Source organism: the organism of the source record quoted next, unplaced genomic scaffold (assembly GCF_019419815.1).
Source record: "Pyrus x bretschneideri cultivar Hongxiangsu unplaced genomic scaffold, Pyrus_bretschneideri_v1 Contig17, whole genome shotgun sequence".
Taxonomy (NCBI): domain Eukaryota; kingdom Viridiplantae; phylum Streptophyta; class Magnoliopsida; order Rosales; family Rosaceae; genus Pyrus; species Pyrus x bretschneideri.
The window spans coordinates 6,709,124-6,730,000 of NW_025999468.1; the positions used below are offsets into that span (position 1 = coordinate 6,709,124).

A 20,877-nucleotide genomic window follows, 5' to 3' on the forward strand; every position below is an offset into this window, starting at 1 on the left:
GGGAGTGCTCGCCAGTCATGGTGATCACTATCGTGGCGTTTTAAGAGAATCAGGACATTCTTGTTGTTGTCGTTGGTACGTGCTCGGTGCTTGGCGACGAACTGGGGAGTAGAGATTAAGGCGCGCCATGACTTGCATACACAACGGAATCGGAGGAGACATGTGACCGGTAGCCATGAATGTATCTCGACGGTTATATCGTCGTCGTTGGAGGAGAAGATCGGCAATTCTCCATCATCACCCGCCATAATAGTAGAAAACGAATGGCTGAATATATACTTCAAATCCTACGTATCAATCGTTAGGGTTACAATATATATACACAGATATGTCTTATCTGAAAGAATAAATACAAATCCTACTTCTATCAAATATAGGACTCCTAATATTTACACAACTCATATTAGATCAAACGGTAAAATTTAATTTGCATGTGGTCTAATATTGTAGTGGATATAGTGTTGGGTTTTCACATGTTTATCACGGGTTTGATACTCTCTCAACTCTTAAATTATTGTAGCAGTTTCGATGTTATTGACTTTTTTTGTTGTTTTAATTTTATTTAATTTAGATGTTATTGTTTTTTATTAAATATATTTTCAAAAATGATGCACTTACCACCCACCTTACATGTTTTTTAATTGAAACTTTAACGAAAAGTTTCCAGTATTGTTCACTTTAACGAAAAATCACATTTTTACACTAAAAAATCAATCCTGATACTATTCACTTTATCCTTTATTTTGTTTAAAACTCAAAGTTTTCAGTCAATTTGAGTATTATGAAAGTTTCACCATTTTTAACTTCTCTTTTATATTATATAGATAATAAAATTAAAAACATAAATGGCTTGCGATGGAGGAACACACGTAAATCGTCGTCGGATATTTCCCGATTTCAGCCAAAATAACAGCAGTTTAAGACTTAAGAGAGCAAGCCGCGCAGCGAATGGTTATGGTCGTCAAGCATTTGCCAGAGAATCTTGAAACGACCAATCACTTTAGGTAAGTTTGTAAGGATATAATTCATCATATGCATCAAAAAAATGCCAATACCATCTTGAAGCTACTTAAAAAGAACCGAAAGCCTTCTAAATAAAGTAAACATATTTCATTTCTCTTGTCATCCATCACAGTTTCAAACGTTCACATAAATTTCTTTAGCAAAATTTGCTCAACAAAATCTCTTTTTTCCTTCTCAAGAGTGCATCGAGGGTGCATAATTAATAAGCCCGAATGAGTCTCGGTAGCTAATGCAACGACATAGAATGCCTGCAAGGCCTCCATCTTTAGGTATCACATTCTCTTCTTGCTGCTTAGCCGAAAGCTCTCGTTTAGCACACAGGAGCACCGTTTGCAAGGGGCTTCGCCTTTGAGGTCAAATTATGTGTAAGTGTACTTGTTACCTTAGATCTTTCGAGTATTCTCTCTGCTTAAACTGAACCATAGCGTTTGTTATATTGCATTCACAGCTCTGCCTCGGATTCAAGGTCCTCCTCCGGACTGCCAGTCACTGATTTCTCTGATGGACTAGGAAGTGGTGCGGGCTCTTGGATGTCCAGTTCGTCACCTAAGATCTTCGCCGTGAATTGACTTGCCTCCAAATCAAGATCTGGCCATTCAGAAACTATTCTTCGAGCCCCCTGCAACACTCGGTGAAATTTAGGAAAAATTATTGGACAAACACTAAACCAAGAAAAAGTACAAGGGTATAATGTCTAGGTGTGTGCTCACTGCTCAGTAAGTAAAAAATCACAAACCAAAGGAACACATATCTACCTGAAGCTTGGGCTCCTTTGTCATGGGGTTGTTGCAAAGATCAATGGTTTTTGCTTTGGATTTTGTTGCATTACCGCACCATGACTCGCACCACAGCCATTCTTGCGGTAATGAAAAGATGGGTACTGTATGTTGAGCATAGTTTGGAAGATCCTGAAATATGAAAGATGAATTTAGCATAATGAATGAAAACAAAATGGAAATATGAATCTACAAGAAGCCTCCAAATGATGTGTTCCGGATATCAATTTGTTGATTTTTCATTTTATTTCCTCCACAGAGAGAGAGAGAGAGAGAGAGAGAGAGAGAGAGTGCATTTGGTTATTTTCACTCGATGAGGGCAGCAAACATGGATCCATTTTCATTGTTTACATGTATAGAGGTGAAATACTTAAGAATAAAGCAATTGCTTGCCTATATCCTTATGAATAGTAAAGCCTTAGGAAATAATGAAAAAACAATCAAATTTATCCTTGGTAAAAGAGCAGTGTGGCCTGATTTTCAAACCCCTTCTTTAATTATTTCCTTCCTAATTAATCAAACCTTTCACATGTTGGACCCCAAATATTGTTAGCATACTGTTACAAACGCGTCCTAGAAAATCAATTTATAGTAACTTAAAATTCAAAGAAAATCAGAGACGTCGCACACTAATTCTGGCTTCAATGCATCATAAATGGAAGAGTAAATATGAGACAATGCAATCAAAACTGCGAATCATGAACTTAACCACTTGCCTGGTCCAAATTAGATAAACTGTTTGGGTCCTTGCTAAGAGTCTCATAGAAAACTCTCAGATTATCTCCTGCTGCAGTCTCTCGAAATTTCTTCAAATCGACAACATATAAAGCACTGCACAAAATCAACATGTCAACTCCACTGGTTTTTCCTTACTGTTTTGTTATGAAGTAATTAATTTTTTGGCTTTAAGTCCTGATAAAGCATGTATTGACTGACCTTATGTGGTAGGATCTCCCCCGTAAATGTTCTTTCCAGAAACCCTGTTCCAAAAAATTAACAAGACTCAATCAATTTGAATTAAGAAATTATTCCTTTAACATTTTAAACAGACACGGATCCAAAAATTGGCAACATATTTGGTAGATGGATGCATAAGTATAGAAACTGAAGAAAACAACGAGCGAAAGAAAAGGTCATTGGTAATTACTTGTCTCCAAAACCGATATCCATCCATATCCCTGTTGTTGTCACAAAATGGAGTATATGCCAGAGGTCGTCCTTTTATATCCATGTCATAGAGCTCTCCCATGTCTGCCCTTACAATTTGATCTGCATCAACAAAAATGACCTGCAGATATTGGAAAATATCGTAGATGTCAAATGTACAAGAAACTAGGGATGAAAACCTAATAAGGCAACAGGGCAATTAGGAATTACATAATGTCAATACCTTTTCCAACGAAAGGGGAAAGATAACGTCAAGGAACAAGATTTTATAGGCCCAAATAATCCGTTGCTTTTCTTTCTGCTTATGCAACCATGTAGGCCACTTGTAGGTTATTAGTTCATACTCAAAACCATACTCTTGAGCCATAGGTGGAATGACATCCTGCATATAAGAACAACGACCAAGCATCCATGTTAAGAACTCTCTTTTCTTCTCAGCAAGTAAAACAAAACTGTGATAAATTTACAACTTAAAACACTTTATAACCTTGAACTGAGGAGAGAGATAATTCTTTATGAACCAAAATTTGACTGGACGGCGGGTGTTCTTCAAGACACTTAAAATCATGATTTTCAGAAAACGTTCATACCTGCCAAAATATATCACAAGAAAGTCATTACAAGATTGCATGCTTAAATAAATAAATTAAAAGAAGGTAAACGTCCTACCATGATGATGATTGTTATTAACTTACTATGCATTACAATAGTTTTCAAAGCGAAATTTATTTCACTATACAACTAAGAGGGTGGAAACCTTTTTCTGAGTATTCAACAATTCATGACTATGGCATTTGGATTATCCGTAAGTGAAATTTTACCATCCATTTATAATACATAGCAGAAACATGAAAAAAATTTGATAAACAAAAGGATGGTGTAGAATTCACCCCCAAAAAGACAAGTGGAAGCATAAAGTAAATAAGAAAATAAAAATCAAGAAAGAAAAAACACTTACAGGTGTCCAGAAGCAATAGAGAAAATATTAATCGTTTTTCCATGTCGTCCACCCTTTCCTTGCTCCTAATAATTATCCAAAACCAGATAAGAGAGTATTTTTCAAACACAATCAGAAACCAAGTGTAAAACTGATCTATAACAAATTCCAATAGGAACATCAAATATTTTCTCCATAATAGCATATTATGACACATGATAAATTGCAATACCCAAAACTGATGTGGTTGCCCAATGCAATGATTGAAAATATGACACATGATAAATTGCAATACCCAAAAAAAGAATGAAAGTGGTTGAACAAGTTAATACAATCCCGTGAACAAAAGAACGGAAGCACACAAATTCCTCACCGCTGAAGTACTTTCACTCTTTTTAGATTGCTCACTGCCACCAATAAAACCAGAAGCCCATTTCAAGAAGTTGGAGTTCCAGCTACTACCCTGCAACAGAAAGGAAATAAAAATACAAAAAAATAAAAAATGGCATTTGTAAGACTGCAACAAACACATTTTCAGTTATTAACTTACTACATTAGTAGGCGTTTGAACAATTATTTCAAAATAACAGAAAAAACTCACCTCCTTATTATCGCGTGAGTTGTCTTCGCCATCAGGAACCAGCAATTTCTCATGCTCCTTTCCCTTTTTCTTTGCTACTTCCATGTGAACTACTTTACCCCGTAAATCATCCATAGTGATACGTTTGGATAATGTTTTGCTCCCACTTCCTTCACCATTCTCTTTCAGAAAATAAAGTTCAGAGCTTCTACCTGGAGCAAGTTGCAAGTACCAAACTCCAGGAGACACTTTCATTTGCCAATAACCCAGATTGGCCATCACAAGAGTATCAACCAAGTGAGGAGTACTCTTAGTACCAATAATCAACTGAAGGCCTCGGGGAGGATCATGATCTTTCTCAGAACAATGACCTGGTTAAGATGACTTGTCAGTGCATATCACAACATAGTTGGTAACCCTCGCCTCACCATTAACTGGGAGTAAAATTGCATGCTAGTTCAAAGTTACAATTTATCTAAAAAACAAAAAACAGAAAACAAATAAATCATACCCGTAAGAACAAGAGCTTCGAGTTCAAACACAGCTTGTAATGTCCGTGTCTCACCAAGATTCTCAAGCAAAATATTATCCAGGTCATGGCTGGGTATAATTAGAAAAAAATTAGTAAAGGCAAAGCACAAAAAGTGTGAATCATAACATAACATTGTTTAAAGCAGAGCTAATGAAAGTATGGTAACTACAAACTTTCTTAATGATGAAACTCACACTGCAATAACAGGCTCAACTAGCCATGGATCAGGAACATCAATATTCATCGTGAGAGTTTTGGACAGTGGCATGTTTGCGAAAAAAGCTTTTGGCCCATTTATTGTGTAGTCAGTGCTGCTGAAGTCATCCTGCAAATATGGCACAACTGAGAGTGTGAAACAGGCGTCTACATTCCAATGGAGCAAACAGTTTTAGCGCTATAACTAAACATTCATCTGGCATACCACTGTTGGTAGGACGTATCTGTAGTAATTCTTCAGAGGAAGATCAACAAGAGAACTCTGCCATGAATTCAAATGTTAGAATGTGGAAAATATTAAGAGTACTGCAGCAGCAAGTAAACTGCAAACTAACCAAAGACAATTTGGTTTGATGATGGAAAATAATGTTTGTCGGTTATAAACGTACTATCAACATACAGATACCAAGCGAAACATCACATAACAACCTTGTTATTAATTGTAGAATTCAAAACTCATAAACAGCTTCAATGTGAAACAGGTAAAAACACATCATGACTTATGAAAATAGGTCAAACCTCAAAAGACACAGCCAAAATAAAGAAATAAATTATGATACCGTGTTTTATTTAAAAGTGTCAGTTACTACTCTTCTTTTCCTTTATCTAGTGGTCATACACCTTTTAATTATTGTAACTTAGTGTATCCAGAACAAAGTGATGTTATGTTATAGTCAAAATGAATTGGCATCATTATTAACGCCAATCCATTATAAATTTGTAACTTAATTGATTTTTCAATGCCAAACATGAGAAGTTTGGGTGTGGTACCAGGGAGCCATGTTATGATGGTTGTTTCTTTTGAAGAAGAGGGTCTGGTTTTGGGCAGCCACATGGGCTTCCCATTTCAAACTAAAAGTAATGATCATTGTTCTGTTATTTTGTCCGATTGGATAGTTGTTGAGTGTCTTAAGATTAGTTTTTCTGTTTTTAATTTTTTATTTTAAAATCTGTGCTGGCCCTCATTCTTAGAGTTTGCTAGTGAGGATCTGTGAGCCACTAGACAGCTTTCCTGTGTGCTGCATTCTTTCACATTCCATTAATGAATATCTGTTTCTTAAGGCTGTACCAATCATGAGTCAAGCATGCAATTTCTCGATCGACTTGAATGTAAACCAAAAATCATATTGAGTCATTGACATTAATCAGATTTTAGCCATGTTTGTAAATGGTGACAAAAATTTCCCTCCCTAAATCTCTTTTCATACCAGCAACACAGAGAAAGTCAGACTTGGAAAATAAAAAGGATATCTAAGCTTCTGATGCAACAAGTACTGAATAAAGAAGGAAAGATGATTATAATGAGGAAAAAAAAGCAGTATAGATATTTTGTTGAATCCTTTTATCTGCTGAGGAGACCAGGGAAGGGCAGAAAATACAGAAAAAGTGTTGTCTTGCTTGAGTCCTCTTATGAAAATAGAAAACTCGGAAGTTAATATTTCATATGAATAAACATAGTGAATTTGATAAAAACACTGAAAAAATTAAGATGATAATTAAATAGCTAAGTGAAAAAGAATGTTCGGATCAAGAAATCACATTATGAGGTAGACCCCAAGAGGGTGGTCCGTTCCATTCTAAGTAATCTATTTTTCGTGGAAAAGAAACAAATTGTATTGCACAGAAACAATAAATTACAAATGGCGTAGACAAGATGGCAAAGACTTAAATGAAAAGAAACACCAAAGAGGTAAAGGTGATCATGTATCACATAAATGAAGTACAAGCAACGTAGCAAATAGTAACTCACCAACGGATTTAGTACAATCCTCATGCTAGGCTGAACGTATTTCCATAGAACTTGAAGAATTGATGATAGCTTCTGCCCAAATGGACTTAAAGGATCAATAACCGCATCGATATGAATACTAGCATTTTCATTGTTCAAAACAATGGCACTGTAAAGAATAAAGAAAAAATAAGTGTAAGATATAAAAGAACATCAAAATCACATAAACTATAGACCTATCCATGAGAATCAACTCAATAACAATGATCTTCTCTTAATCATGATAGTTGATACATAAATTTCAAAAGCTTTACTTTCGTACACAATAGAAACTAACATAAAAAGCAGATAACAACACAAGAAATCTACAAAAGATGCCTCATTCGATTTTAGTTTTCACTAAATCCTACAAACTACAATCAACTGCCTACTTTGAAGGGTTTGGCTTGTTTATTCATAATTAAATGATTTTGCACACAACACCATAAAATGTATTATTTATATACACCCAAGTATCCAGGAGAATTGTCACCAAGGAACATGCCAGTGCTTTTCTATTAAATATTAGATATCTATCTATGATATCGAAACTGTTTACAAGGTATAGTGAAACTGAATGATAATACGCCATATAGTTGTAATTCCACATATATACATCGACTCAAAGAACCAATTATCTGTTCACCTATATTGTGCATTCAAAATGTCAAAGCGTGCACTTTCAGAACTTCGATCCCGCATAGCCATGGAAGATGACACAAGCATGATAGTATCACTAATGAATTTGCTGCACAAATCATTTTATAAAATCACCATTAGTCTTTCCATGAATAAAAGAGACTACGGCCAACAAAAAAGATCAACATCAATTCAAGAAAGAAAATTCTAGTGAAGAAAAAATATCACCAAAAAATAGCCACCAATCCCATGTTCAAAAATGAAAGTAGTGGTGTTGATAGAACTCATGGTGGCTTGAGTTTACAGAAATATTTCTGGACAAATTGATCAGTAAAATTTGCAACGCGAAAGCAGTTATTAATGAATTAACACATAATACGGTGAATACAGGTGCTCATCAGACAGCCTAGTCCAGATTAACAGAAAGATGGATCTTCCAAATATGGACAGTTCATATTACCCTAATGTACTTGCACCAGAGGATGGATCTTCCAAATATATAGAAGTCAAAGAAAACAGGGAAATTTAAGCTGTTGTAGTCAGCAGTGCACATTGTACAGCTATAGAAAATAAGTGTTAAAACTAACAAACCTTGTTAGGATGTCGGGATCCATATCCTGCCACTTCACTTCTTCAATAATTTCCACAATGTGCCTTATTCTCTGGGCAAACTCTAGGGACTCTAGAAGACGTAAATCATGGCTTAAGAATGTGCCCCCATCATTTACGAGTGTCACCTATCGGATAATGATTTCATTAATAAAGTCATAACTGCCAAGATTGGGGAACTTATTGCAAAGATAATCATTTAAAAATACTAAATCTCTAGACTATGGTCAAATTCAAATAAACAAAGAAACAATGATCAACGGAACGGATTGTTATGCAAACAGAAAATGAAAAATTGGTCCAACAAACCAATCTTATTTAGTTAAAAGAGTTCAAATAACATTTAATATGACTTCCAACTAAGTAGAATGTCTACAAAGAAGACTCACCCTTCCATTAGTAATGACTGCATTAACACCAGTTTCAATGCCAAGCTGCCTATAAAAAAATTGTGATACCTGGAAACCATCATAAACAGCTATCATAAGAACATTCTCACAATAGATAACCACGGTTTGATCACGGAGAGATTTCATAGAACTATTTGTAAGGACCTTTAGCAAGCCAGTTTTTATCAGGACAGTAGACATCTAGTGAAAGTAGTAAACTTACATGTAAAGATAAAAAAGACAAAGCATACAGATAAACGCATACCTTATTCATATATTTTCTCAATTTGTCATCAGAAAATTCAGATAGAGCAAGTCTGTAGGCCTTTGATGACAATCCATTAGCCTCAGCCAATTCACAGACTTTATCTATAAATGCTTGAGTGCTCTCAGCACCCTTAGATGATGGAAGCAAATAATTATGATCATAGAATGAGCACATCTGATCCAGGAAATCTAACACCTTTTTCTTATGGCTGCATAATAAGTCAATGAAAATTTAACATGAGTTATGCATTCATTGACAGAAACCCATTAAGCTTTGATAAGAATACACACCTATACAAGGATGCAGTGATTTCAAACACCTTCACAAAAAGATGCCTAGAGACATCAGCATCCTGATTGACACTAAAAAGCACACCTACTCGAGCACGATTGGACACTTCTATCTGAATTAAGAATAAGTATAATAAATACAAAACATTAAGCAACATAATAATTATGATAAAAGTGATGAACATGATTATGGTGAAATGATGACAGCAAAACACATAATACAAATTTGAAGAATTCAAGTGAGATTAGTATCAAGGTTAAAACCAGATAGTGCAAGCCTTCACGAAGCAGCTTCATCCCTTCCTTTGATGCAATATTCACAGCTAGAAGATGGGTCACGGGCTTCAAATCATCCATAGCTGGGTGCAATCAAAATAAACCATGTGTTATAACTAATAATTAACTGAGGAAAATTGGACGTGTGAACTAATATTTTCAACCAAAGCTTACTTTCGGGAGAATGCAAATAGTTAATATCATTTAAGACACCTTCCCCTCCAAAAACCGAAGTAGACAGAGAAATGAACCTTGGCTTTCCTCCAGCAATAATCTAGAAAACCACACTACATGTTAAACAATTGAGATATATAAATATTCTAAATTTTGGATTAAAAGCATTGTAAAATGATTCACCTGTGGATTATAGCGAGTCGTACCACTTTCTGACAAAAACTTATCAAGAACATCTGTTCGCGAATTTATATGCCCATAGTATACTTGCTCCTGTATTCTGGGCAGCTCATCATTCATGGAATTTATAAGAGCCTCCTGATCAATGCAAACCAAAACAAATCATGGTTTACAACATCTAGGAAAACAGAATACATAAAAAATTTATGTGAGACAGTAGCTTAATAAAATGATTAGAGACACAGATATTATAAAATGGATAAAACTGAAGTTGCCAGGTAAAATTTAAAATCAAATTGCAAGTGCAAGAATGATAAAGTTTGATATGTTAGGTATATTGCATGTTGAGATTGTGCCTTCTAAGCTCACTCTGTGAATTCACATACCCTGTAATGAGAGGTGCAAAGATTACTGAGTTTAACTATAGGCGCCAATGGTCAGGGAATTCAAAATGATTAAATATATCCGAGATGAAGGGCCCCTTTGATTACAATTTTGTATTTTTGGTTTTTAGTTTTCTCTTTTTTGTGCTTCAGATATGAGTAGGGTATATGGAGGAAATGAGGGATGAAGAAGGATGATGAAAGAGAGGGAAAGAAATAAAGAACAAGTGAATATACATCTTGAAAGTGAAAAAAAACATCAATAGTTTTGGTTTTTAGTTTCATTTTGTGTGCCTTTCCCCATACATTTCTTCCTACATCTCTCCCACAATCCTTCCTCCACTCTTTTATATCCCTCATTTCTCCCATGTATTTCCTTTCTATCTCTAACACAAAAACAAAACTAAAAATGAAATGGGTATCAAACGGTCCCTCATAATTAATCAGAAAGTCAGATAGCATAAAGTTGAACAATATTGACATATTGACTGCTTCAGTTTTAGGAACTTCAGGCTGTCAACTGCAAGTGATTCTGGATGGTGGAAATACTAAATATATAACTGCTGATAGGTCATCCCTCCTGGGACCCCATTAGTGAGACCAAGATGAGGTAACGAGTATTCTACTTAATTCTTAGATAAGTAGAATTATTATTGTGAAGATTTATCTAAAGATCTCAAACAACACCTCATTCGAGTCCAACACAAGCCCATTCATCAACAAGCAACACTGCAGCTTCGCCAAACCCAGCTTAAAGACAAACATGGAGCTTTCTTGAGAAAGTTCCTTGAAAGTTTGCTCCTTCTCCAGTTTTAGCAGTAAATCTTGAGGTGGAGATTTTGCCTTGGGCCTACAAAAGGAGAATGAGCACATAATTTAGATCACTCATAAATATAATAAGGTAAATGTATATTTGTTTGCAATCCTCATTAACATACAAGTATTGATATCACCATAAAATTTATGAAACACTTACAATACAGTTTCTACAAATGCTCCTTCCACGTGGTGCATTTCAAGAGCATCATCAGCAGAATCTTCAGAATCAATCCGCAACTTGTTTATCTGACATGTCCAGAATCAAACAGAATAACATTATTTAGGCATAAGAATTATAAACTATTATTTCCCACCGCACTGTCTTACAAGTCATAGATAGCATCAACAAATGTCACTGCATATTGAGAAGTAACGTTACACAAGAGGATGACTGGAAAATACAGAGACAACTTGAAATCATTTAAATTACAAGAGAAAGCAACAAAAAGGTAAAGGGTTTTCATTTGGCACTTGTACTTATCTCAGTTGCCTCACTGAATGAGTTCAACATGAGGCCCATTTATTTTCAGCCAATGGTACAAACATACAAAAATGGAAAATTATTATTCAGTAGTATAAAGAATTTCACTGTGTTCCAAGTACAGGATACAATGTGTCCCCTTTTTCTAAGGATGTAGCTCCCCTATATGCTACAATGGATAAAGTAAGTCTAGTTCTTATAATCAATCTTAAAAACAAAAAGAAATAAGAAGCAGAGAAAAAAAAAAAACATACAAATACAGATTTTCAACGTGCTTAACAAGAAACAGGTCAGGTGCTTTAGAATAGTCAATTAAGCAGCAAAGGCATATAATTAGGGACACTTAACTACTTAAGCAAACTTAGCACACAGAAAAAACACAAAGTAATGCAATAAAACAATATTGCGACATCATTACAACAGAAAAGCTACAGAAAAGTAGATCAAAAGCAACCATGGTAAAAAAATAGGCTGATCATTGAGGAACATGCAGTCAGCAGAGGGGTGAGTTATGGGATAAAGTCTGTTTATGGTCATCACTATAGCATCTGTTTCTCAGACTTTAGAGATATATCGTTTTCAGATATATGGCTTAACTGCAAAGCCGCTATTAGTTAAATTTGTGGAGTTTCATGGAGGTTTTAAGTTCAGGATGATCACATTCATTATCCGGTTGCTGTTTATGTTTTACTTTGTGGACAGCTTGTCCGCTCTTGTATTTTAATTGGTTTAAGCGAAAAGCTTTCATCTATTTTTTTAAATAATAATAATATTATATTGTGATTGCAAAATCTTTCTAATGGGATTTCTATTGATAAATATGAATAAATATTTGACAGAAGCATGGGATCACACTTACGTTGCTTAAAAACTGGAAAGCTGTTTGAATTCCATGATTCTCCTTTATATAAATGAAGAGACGTATAATCTGCAAAGAAAAAACATTTTCAAGAATTGCTGCTGTAAGACATGAACAATATTTTGTATATGAGTTGAACGCAGAGACATATAGAAGCTGGTTAGTTAAGGAACAATTTTAATTAAATAGCCACAAAAGAATAACGAAATACGAAAGGCTGGAGAAGAAATTACCAAGCTGGACATATCCTCCCCAATTTCATGGTCATATTCACTGCCACTAGCTTCAATATGATTGATGAACTTCGAAGAATATAATACAACTCCAAATCTCATAGGAAAATTATTCTCGTACAAAGACAAAATCATGTCGATGGACTGCAAGATTTTAACAATAAAAACATCAGTACACATAACAAGAAAATTAACACGAAACAAGAATATTACATATCACTTGGTAAGGAGACATAAAACTTACCTGAAGACCACAAACAGTTGATGGATCAATAACAGAAACTGCATGGAAAAGGTTTTTCCGGATATAACGTATCTGACCGGGGAAGACTGGCATCAAAATCTACACAAAATAAATTGTAGGAATCATCTTCCAGAAAATCATGGACAATTGATGCCATCCAAAACTGAGAGAAAAAAGCTGAAAGAAGCGATATATCCACCTCATTTAGATCATTCCTCCATCGCCTATACATAGCATCTTCTTCTATGTTATTTAGATATTGAACATGTTTTGAACGAAAATCTACACGGAGCATATTAGATTCTGGAGGAGGCAGACTTGCAAGGAGTTTCCGTACAGTGCTATGAGGAATCTGTGATAATTGATAGTAAGAATAAAGCCAGCCAACTTAAATGCATTGAATAACACTGTTCAAGGCTACTACATATCAATGTTGAAAGTAAGCTTAAAGAGCTAGGCCAGGAGCTTAGCAACTAAAAGTCAGATATGCAATGACCTTAGACCAAGATCAACCTAGCCCAACTCCTAATCCATATTCTAAGCTGGAATTCACCCATAAAGGATGACCATCTGATATCTCACCCTGGACCATGGTAAGCATTTTTAAGCATAAAATAAGAAATGAGTGGCATACCAAACCAAGGATTCGTGTACTCTATTCAAAGGTATTCAACTGACTGACCAAAGAAGATTAATGATAGTGTCAGGTCATATGCTTAAATAAGGTCACCTGTGAATGAAATTCTAATCTAAAAGTTGCTCTTCGCAACCAAAAAAATTGCTTCTGAAAGACAAGTAATTTATAAAGAAAAACAAAAACAGAGAGGGAATGGGGTCAAAATACACATAATTAAACTCTATAACATTGGGTGAATAAAATTCAAGGTTAGCATTTCAATTGATGGAGTGAACAGTCCTTTACTAACTTGGCCACATATTAGCCCATCATGTACACTCTTCCAGCTAATCATAGCTAAAGATTGAATGCCTACCTTCAAATTTGAAAAATGATCAGCCAATGATAAATCTTGATGAACCAAGTCAAGCAACCTATGAGAATATCAAAGAAATGCAATGTCAGAGGTTGAGCAGATAAGCATTAAACTTGTAAACACTTGAATGAGTGTCAAATGAACAACAGAATGTTAGTTTTTGGCTCGTCAATTTGTGTCCCTTTCTGTTTAGGATTGTTTTAGGGAAAGGGTGCACCAATTCTTCTCCTAAAAGGGCTAGGAAAGAATCTTAGTTTCCTTATTCAATTTAGATTAGAAATCCTAGAAGTCTATTTGGAATTGGAAAGGAAGTCTAATTTCCTATTCCACTTAGAATAGGAATTATAATCTGTAAAGGACATGTAAGCCAACCCTATATCTATAAATAGGGTGCGGCAAGGCTGATTTACAGCAGAGAGAAAACAGCCAAACAGCAGAGAGTTTTGAGATTAGTTCTAGGGTTTGCATAAGTTCTGTAATCTCTATTATTAATCAAAGAAGTGGTGATTTCTCTACCTAGGGAAATCACAACTGGACGTAGGCATAAGTTCTGCCGAACCAGTATAATTCTTGTGTGTTTCTAAGTTTTCTATATTTGCTAGTTTAGTCTATTGCCGTTGGTTACATCAAAGAACAAGGTCCAGTGTGCGGGTTTTTTCAACACAGAAAAGTTGAGCATTTAACAGACTAAGTTGACCAGTTGTTCAACTTCATACACTTGTAATTAATTATTAAACAAACTGTTGCATATTTCTTTGAGTTTCTCAATGTTTCCAATTTTTGCATCATTTCACTGACAGTTACAAAACAATCATGCTTCTAAACAGATTGAAACAGCACATGCATGCAACATGAAATAAGTTCCTTCTACACTACTTATGGAGGATAGTAAACACCAGTGCAAGCATGAAAGAAAGACTCAAATATTACAGTAGGAGAGCACCCTATAATTTTGAACAAGCTCATTTCAAACTGCCAAAGTAATCTATGATGAGATCACATATGAAGGTAATCTATGATGATATACATGATTAATATGATTTCAAACTGCGAAAGACAGTAGAGCATGGGTAATGTCTACCAATTGATTAATATGATAAAAAAAAAAAAAAAAAAACTTGACTAAACTAAACACTTAACAGATACAAAAATGAAAGAATAAAAATATACATTTTAAGTCATGTTCACATGGGAAAAAATTTCTAAGAAATATAGAAATCTAACAGAGATTCTTCTAATTTCATGTGCCCTAAGGTGTATATCTGTAATTAACCGCCAAATAGAAAGTGCTTCACGACATAAAATTACACTGTAATGTATAAGATCGAAAGAAAGCCTGTACTTTTCCGCCTCAACTACACATTTATCAAGCTAAAAGAAGTCTACAGATTTAAATTGGTAATAACAAACAACTACATGCATCACTACCGGGTGATACTATAAACAGTGATAATTGTGCAAGTTCTTTGGTGTGAAAAGATGAAAAGAACTTCAGTAAGAGCAAAAGCATTACAGATAAAGGTCAATATCTTCAATATTGAGTAAAGCACCATTCAGAGCCATTAAGGACTTGCCAGGTGGGATCATTCTCTGGTTTGCACTTATTTCATCTTTAACTGAATCATTGAGCTGCAAAGGAAATGCTCAGTAAATCGATGACAATAGCAAAAAAAAAAAAAATTATATACATATATATATATATTGAAATATTTTAAAAATGAGACAATACTTTAACATTCGAACCAAACTCAAAATGTGCAAACAAATTTTTTACCTTCATGCGAGATAAGGAAGAGACAATGCTTGGAAAATTTTGATTAATTTCCTGCATTGCTTGCAAAGGATCAGAGGCTTGAACTATCCTCTGTGCAGTTTGATGTCCTAAATCTGTTGAACAGAAAACCTTTAGTATACTGTAGTTCATCAAAATCAGGAGAAAAGCCTTAACGTGCAGATACCTTTTAGTTCCCAAACATCAAGTGTATCAGATATTGTTGATGACAAAAGATAATCCCTGAATGTCATTATCTCTGAAGTGAGTTCAGGTTTGCGTTCCTGCAAAGTGGATGGAGAAAAATAATGAGATCCAGAATTCAAAATTACTCATTATCCACAAACTGCAATAACTCCATCATTATCACAACTGACATTGTTAATAATAGCATCAGATCATGGCAAGAGAGTCTTTGTGAACCTTTGTTTTTAAAGATACCTACCTTCTAACATCTGAATTCATCTTTAATCACAGAATTAATCATCTTTCATAAATTCTGCCAACCACATAATTTATTTCTACAAAAACAAAAATCATGTGAGGTCCACTTTCTTCTCTCAAGTTATCAATCAAACTTTTTCAAAAGGGCTTCACAATTCTTGGAATAAGATTAGTTCAAATGTTTTCCACATATTTGGGTGATTTGTTAGTCATACCCTGAATATAAGCACCACAGGAAAAAAATACAAAACTGGATTCCTGTTATTTCAGCAATGATACCAACACAAGACCACAAGCTTTAATGCGTCCGCTACTTTCTTTTGTTTAACATTAGTTGGGTCCAGTAAACCTATGCATTCTTGTAAAAGTGTCCATTCTTTTATTTTAAGCTTTCCAGTGAAAGCCAAAGAGAGTAAAAGTGTCCATGGTTAAAACTCTGAATCTCATATTTTTAAGAACAAAAATTATTGTAATTTGTGCTATTTGTTGGTGTAAAAGGTTCGCTCAATACAAGCCAAGATGGATGTGAAGAGAGTCCCACATCGGAGAAGTATAATCTAAGGTTTAAATATAGGTGTTCCACTTCTAATTGCACCTGAGGTCCATTGGGCTTGATACCGCCCAGGGGATTGGGCCTAGGTCGTAAGTGGAGACAATATCGGTGCATGGCAGCCTTAGTAGTGGACACTTATGGGGCCTGTGACTCAACATTAATATATAAAGGATAACAAACCAGAATTTTGGAGAATATAAACCCTCTGACTTCTTGGCTGAGATCTTCAATCCTAGGATCTTCTAGCGTGACACCTGCAACCCGGTACTAATGAGAAATATTTTAACCCAAAAAAATCCTAAGAACAATTAAACATGAGTACATGCACAAAACATATTTTTGTTTCCTGAAATTAACAAAATAGCAGAAAAACATGGAGATGCGAGGGAAAAAAGGAAATATTCAAAATACTGTCCAATTCATATTTCACGATAATTGCAACTTGCCAGCCTAACCGAACTTTTTAAAGAGAGTCAAGATATTTTTAGAAGAAGAGTAAAGACAGTCGAGTATATTCAAGTTGTGTTGAGCGATAAGCATGCAGACTACTGCTCAAGATATTGTGTGCATGTGGAAGCAGCTAATCCGAATCTCTCTTAAGTTGGTCAGCAGAATGACTTAGGTACCCGTTCATGCATGTTTAGGAGGCTAAGCAGCTTTACAAAATTTCTTAATCTCTGGTAATTATTGGCGTTACTTGTTTGAAGTAGTTGAAAGCTTTTATATTTTTTGTAAATAAGTGATCTTGAAAAAAAAAGAAAGGTTATATGCAACTCACTCAAGTGGAATCCAATTGCACTCTCGTAGTTTATGGAAGAGTGTAGCAATGCTTTTTAAGTGCAAATGTATCAGTGGTTTCAAAACTGAGTGGAAAACACTATTCTATCTCAAAACGGTTGATTCGTATACATTTTATTCACTCATTCCATCGTAATCTCGTTTCTTGTTAAAGACTGCATGTCTGAGTTATCAGGTTTACTAAGGTTTTAGAAACATATATAAAATTTTCACGACTTGGGATAGTGTATGCCTTGCACATTTTGAGATTTACAAAGTTTTCAATTTAATTATCATCACACATCTTTCATATATACTAATATTAATCAAGGAACAATTCAATGCCTATATTTTTGCATTCAAACGACCTTAAGATCTTGGGACATGCCTCAAGAGCTTGAGAAGACAAGTCAACAGAAATTTCTAAGGGCAACAGCTAGATTCAATTATTCTAACCTTTCTTTATAGCACTATCATCCATAGCCTTATATTCCATATTCTTCAAAGCAAGTTCCACTCCATAGCCTCCTAAGTTTAACGAATCTCTTGTACCAACAGCACCACAACGGTCAATCTCCGCATCACAGCCAGAAGGTAATACTTGTCTAACGACGTACTTAACTTTTCCCTGTAAGTTATTGGGCCAATCTTTTAGAAAGATTTTGTGTATAGTAAATACAAGCACACACAAAGGAGTTATCAAGCAAACAAAGATATGTATTATGTGCATAAAATTATGTATGCAACACTCACCTTTCTTACATATGCATCAATATTCAATACATATAAATAAATTGTACAACATGATGTATTAACCTCTTTTGCAGCTTCAACCAGGGTGAGATGGAATGCCCTAAAACAATCAGTTCCAAGAGCTCCATAAAGAACAGCAACTGGACTTCCAACACTTGAATCAAAATGGATGTGATCAAATTCGAAAAGTTCAGGCTGCTGAAATGAATCTCCAGAACTGCAAACCAAGAAAAATAAAGTAAGGAACTGTGCCCAAATGGCAACTCTTACTAGAGATAGAGAACAGGGCAAAATGAAAGAGTGTTCTCACGAATCTCTTGGACTTTGAAGCCAAATTTTCAAGTCTGCTGGATCAAGTAACAGTGCACCTCCAGTATCCACCCAACAACATTTCCCATTAGGCCTTTTCGGGTTTCTACCAACGTTCAAGGGATCTGACCTTTTACTTTCCACATGTTCATTTGTTTCAGAAATTCCACTGTCATTGCTTGAATTAGTTTCATCAACCGGAGGAAAAGAAGACAGAGACTCTGCAGCTAATTGCCGATAAAGAACCAATCTTGGAGATGTAGATCTCATCATAAGAGAGAATTCAAACAAAGATGCCAATGGTTCGTTCAAAATAGAGAGTCCGTGCTTTACAAATTTTTTTAGGCAGCCTTTAGCAGTATAAGATTCAGCATCATCCTTCTCACTATTATGCCAGGCATCAATGAAGTCCCAAAAATGGTCTTTTTGTTCTTTAGATAGTAATTCACTGCATTAGAAAACAGGAAGCTAATAATAGCTTAGGAAAGGCACATTAAATGAAATAAACTATATTTACAAAAAGCAGATGAAATAATTTGCTGATTCTAATCCAGAATTCGAACTCCAATTTTAACTTACCTAAAGAATAATCATCTCATTGACATGATTCTGCTCTAACCATCATATAATCACAACACTAATAACATATGCTACTTTTTTTTCTTTTCTTTTTTTAACACGAAACAAAATAAATAAAACAAGGAGACAAGATAGAGGCCTTCCAATTTGATCCAATGACAGAAACAGAGGATCTCTCCATTTTCCAAAACCCCTAAAAAGCACTCCACCTCCTCAGCCCTAACATTCTCAAAATTCTTCATATTACTTTCTTCCCATACCACCTAGAAAATTAGCATCACAGCACTTCTCCAAAGCGCTATCCTTTTCTTTCCACCAAAAAACTTCAGAACATTCAAACGAAGCAAATCACTTGTGCATCAGAGTTCCAAGACAATTAGTTCTCTAAACTCAAAAACCACCTTCTGTTATCTAATACTTTCCAGAGGAAGCTCATTCACGTGCTTACTTTAAGTTTATTCTTACATAAAGGTACATTCAAGATGATCATCCCCTTCAAGATACAGTAGCTCATTCTGTTTACTCGTGAAGTAAATAGCAGAGCCCCAATGCTCGTTATCACTGAAAGGAATCATTTTTTTGGTCATATTTAGGGAAAAAAACAAACAATCCCGGAATAATGTCACAACTGCTACCATCTAAACCACATCAAATTAAAGAATTATTTCATTTCTATTTATACTATAACGAATTCAAAAAGTGTTCAAATTAATTTAAAATTGATTATCTCCAATTAAAAAAGTTTGAATCTTTCACAGTACTCCCACATTTCTCTTCCGAAAGAAATCCTCTCGGTTCTTATTTCTCTTCCTACAAAATTTTTACAATGCTGGGATTATATCCCTTTTCTCATTGCCCCATTCCATGGCGCTGCCAAAACGCATTCCTACTCAACCATCATCTCCCTAATTCATAAAAGCATCCGCTTCACAGTAGCATAAAACAATAACGGATTCGACATTACCAACAACACCATGGTTCAAACTTAACCAACACAATAAATTCCAAAAGTTATCAAGACATAAAATTTGGAAGGAAAGCAGCGTACCCGGCTTCCAGGAGCAATGGAGTACCCGACCACTTGGCCCGAACCGCAGCTTGAACATTCTTAGGCCTACGATTCTGAGCCGAAACCAAACCGATTCCTGACGCTCCCAAACACACCAAGACGATCACAGCACAAAACGCAGATTTATAACGGGTCCCCATTTGCAGTTTCCGAACGAAACAGAACCGGTTCGGATCCTTCAGAAGCATACGGGTCCGGATAGATCCACCATCCACAGAGCCAGAAAACGAAGCTCGTCTGGGATTTTTTAGGATTTTCGGCTAAGGAGGGAGAGCGTAGACTGAACAAGAAGACGACTCTGTTGTGAGTACGGAGGACAGGAGACTGTACTATCGGGGGTGTATTGGTCTTTCTGTGAGATGTGCAAGGGTGTTTTAGTAAATTCAGTATTGGTCGACATGTAATATATGATATGACAATAATGACGTGTTGTTTTGTGATTGCATAACGTCTTGATTCCGAACTATAGATTTTTCAATATCTTCGAAACACGGTGCGTCATATTATATGTTATTATACAAGTTAAGAAAAAAAAATTCAAGTGTTCCTTAATTCAGTGCATGTGCTCGTGCTCTAGGCATACTAAAAAATAAACACCATGCAATCACAAATATTTTGTTGTTATTCAATACACCTGACACGATTAAGTATGGTGAACGAATACAAGCCGCTAATTATACTTATCTTGTCTTTAGAGATGCAAGTTGGAATTGTGTTTCTAATTTTTCAACCCGATCAACCGATGCCAGCATCGCCACTAAGAAAACGCAATTCCTTGTGAGCATTT

General features: G+C 35.2%; 1 protein-coding gene across 1 annotated transcript; it reads right to left on the minus strand.

The window, feature by feature from the left end:
* Positions 1–1,095: 1,095 nt before the first annotated feature.
* LOC103946309 (UDP-glucose:glycoprotein glucosyltransferase-like) lies at positions 1,096–20,391 on the minus strand. Its single transcript, XM_009356964.3, has 37 exons — positions 20,070–20,391; positions 18,444–18,890; positions 18,197–18,350; positions 17,837–18,008; positions 16,784–16,857; positions 15,794–15,890; positions 15,610–15,722; positions 15,349–15,464; positions 13,836–13,893; positions 13,043–13,195; positions 12,844–12,942; positions 12,600–12,743; positions 12,367–12,435; positions 11,184–11,272; positions 10,895–11,057; positions 9,828–9,962; positions 9,645–9,744; positions 9,459–9,553; positions 9,195–9,307; positions 8,902–9,112; positions 8,637–8,705; positions 8,230–8,375; positions 7,646–7,747; positions 6,982–7,129; positions 5,437–5,493; positions 5,210–5,340; positions 4,995–5,083; positions 4,505–4,854; positions 4,277–4,366; positions 3,925–3,989; positions 3,454–3,556; positions 3,190–3,348; positions 2,947–3,087; positions 2,736–2,779; positions 2,516–2,630; positions 1,779–1,931; positions 1,096–1,642 (listed from the first exon to the last, which is right to left on the minus strand). Exons 1-37 carry the CDS (start codon positions 20,276–20,278, stop codon positions 1,466–1,468), a joined length of 4,950 nt encoding a protein of 1,649 aa, XP_009355239.2. The 5' UTR covers positions 20,279–20,391; the 3' UTR covers positions 1,096–1,465.
* Positions 20,392–20,877: the final 486 nt, after the last annotated feature.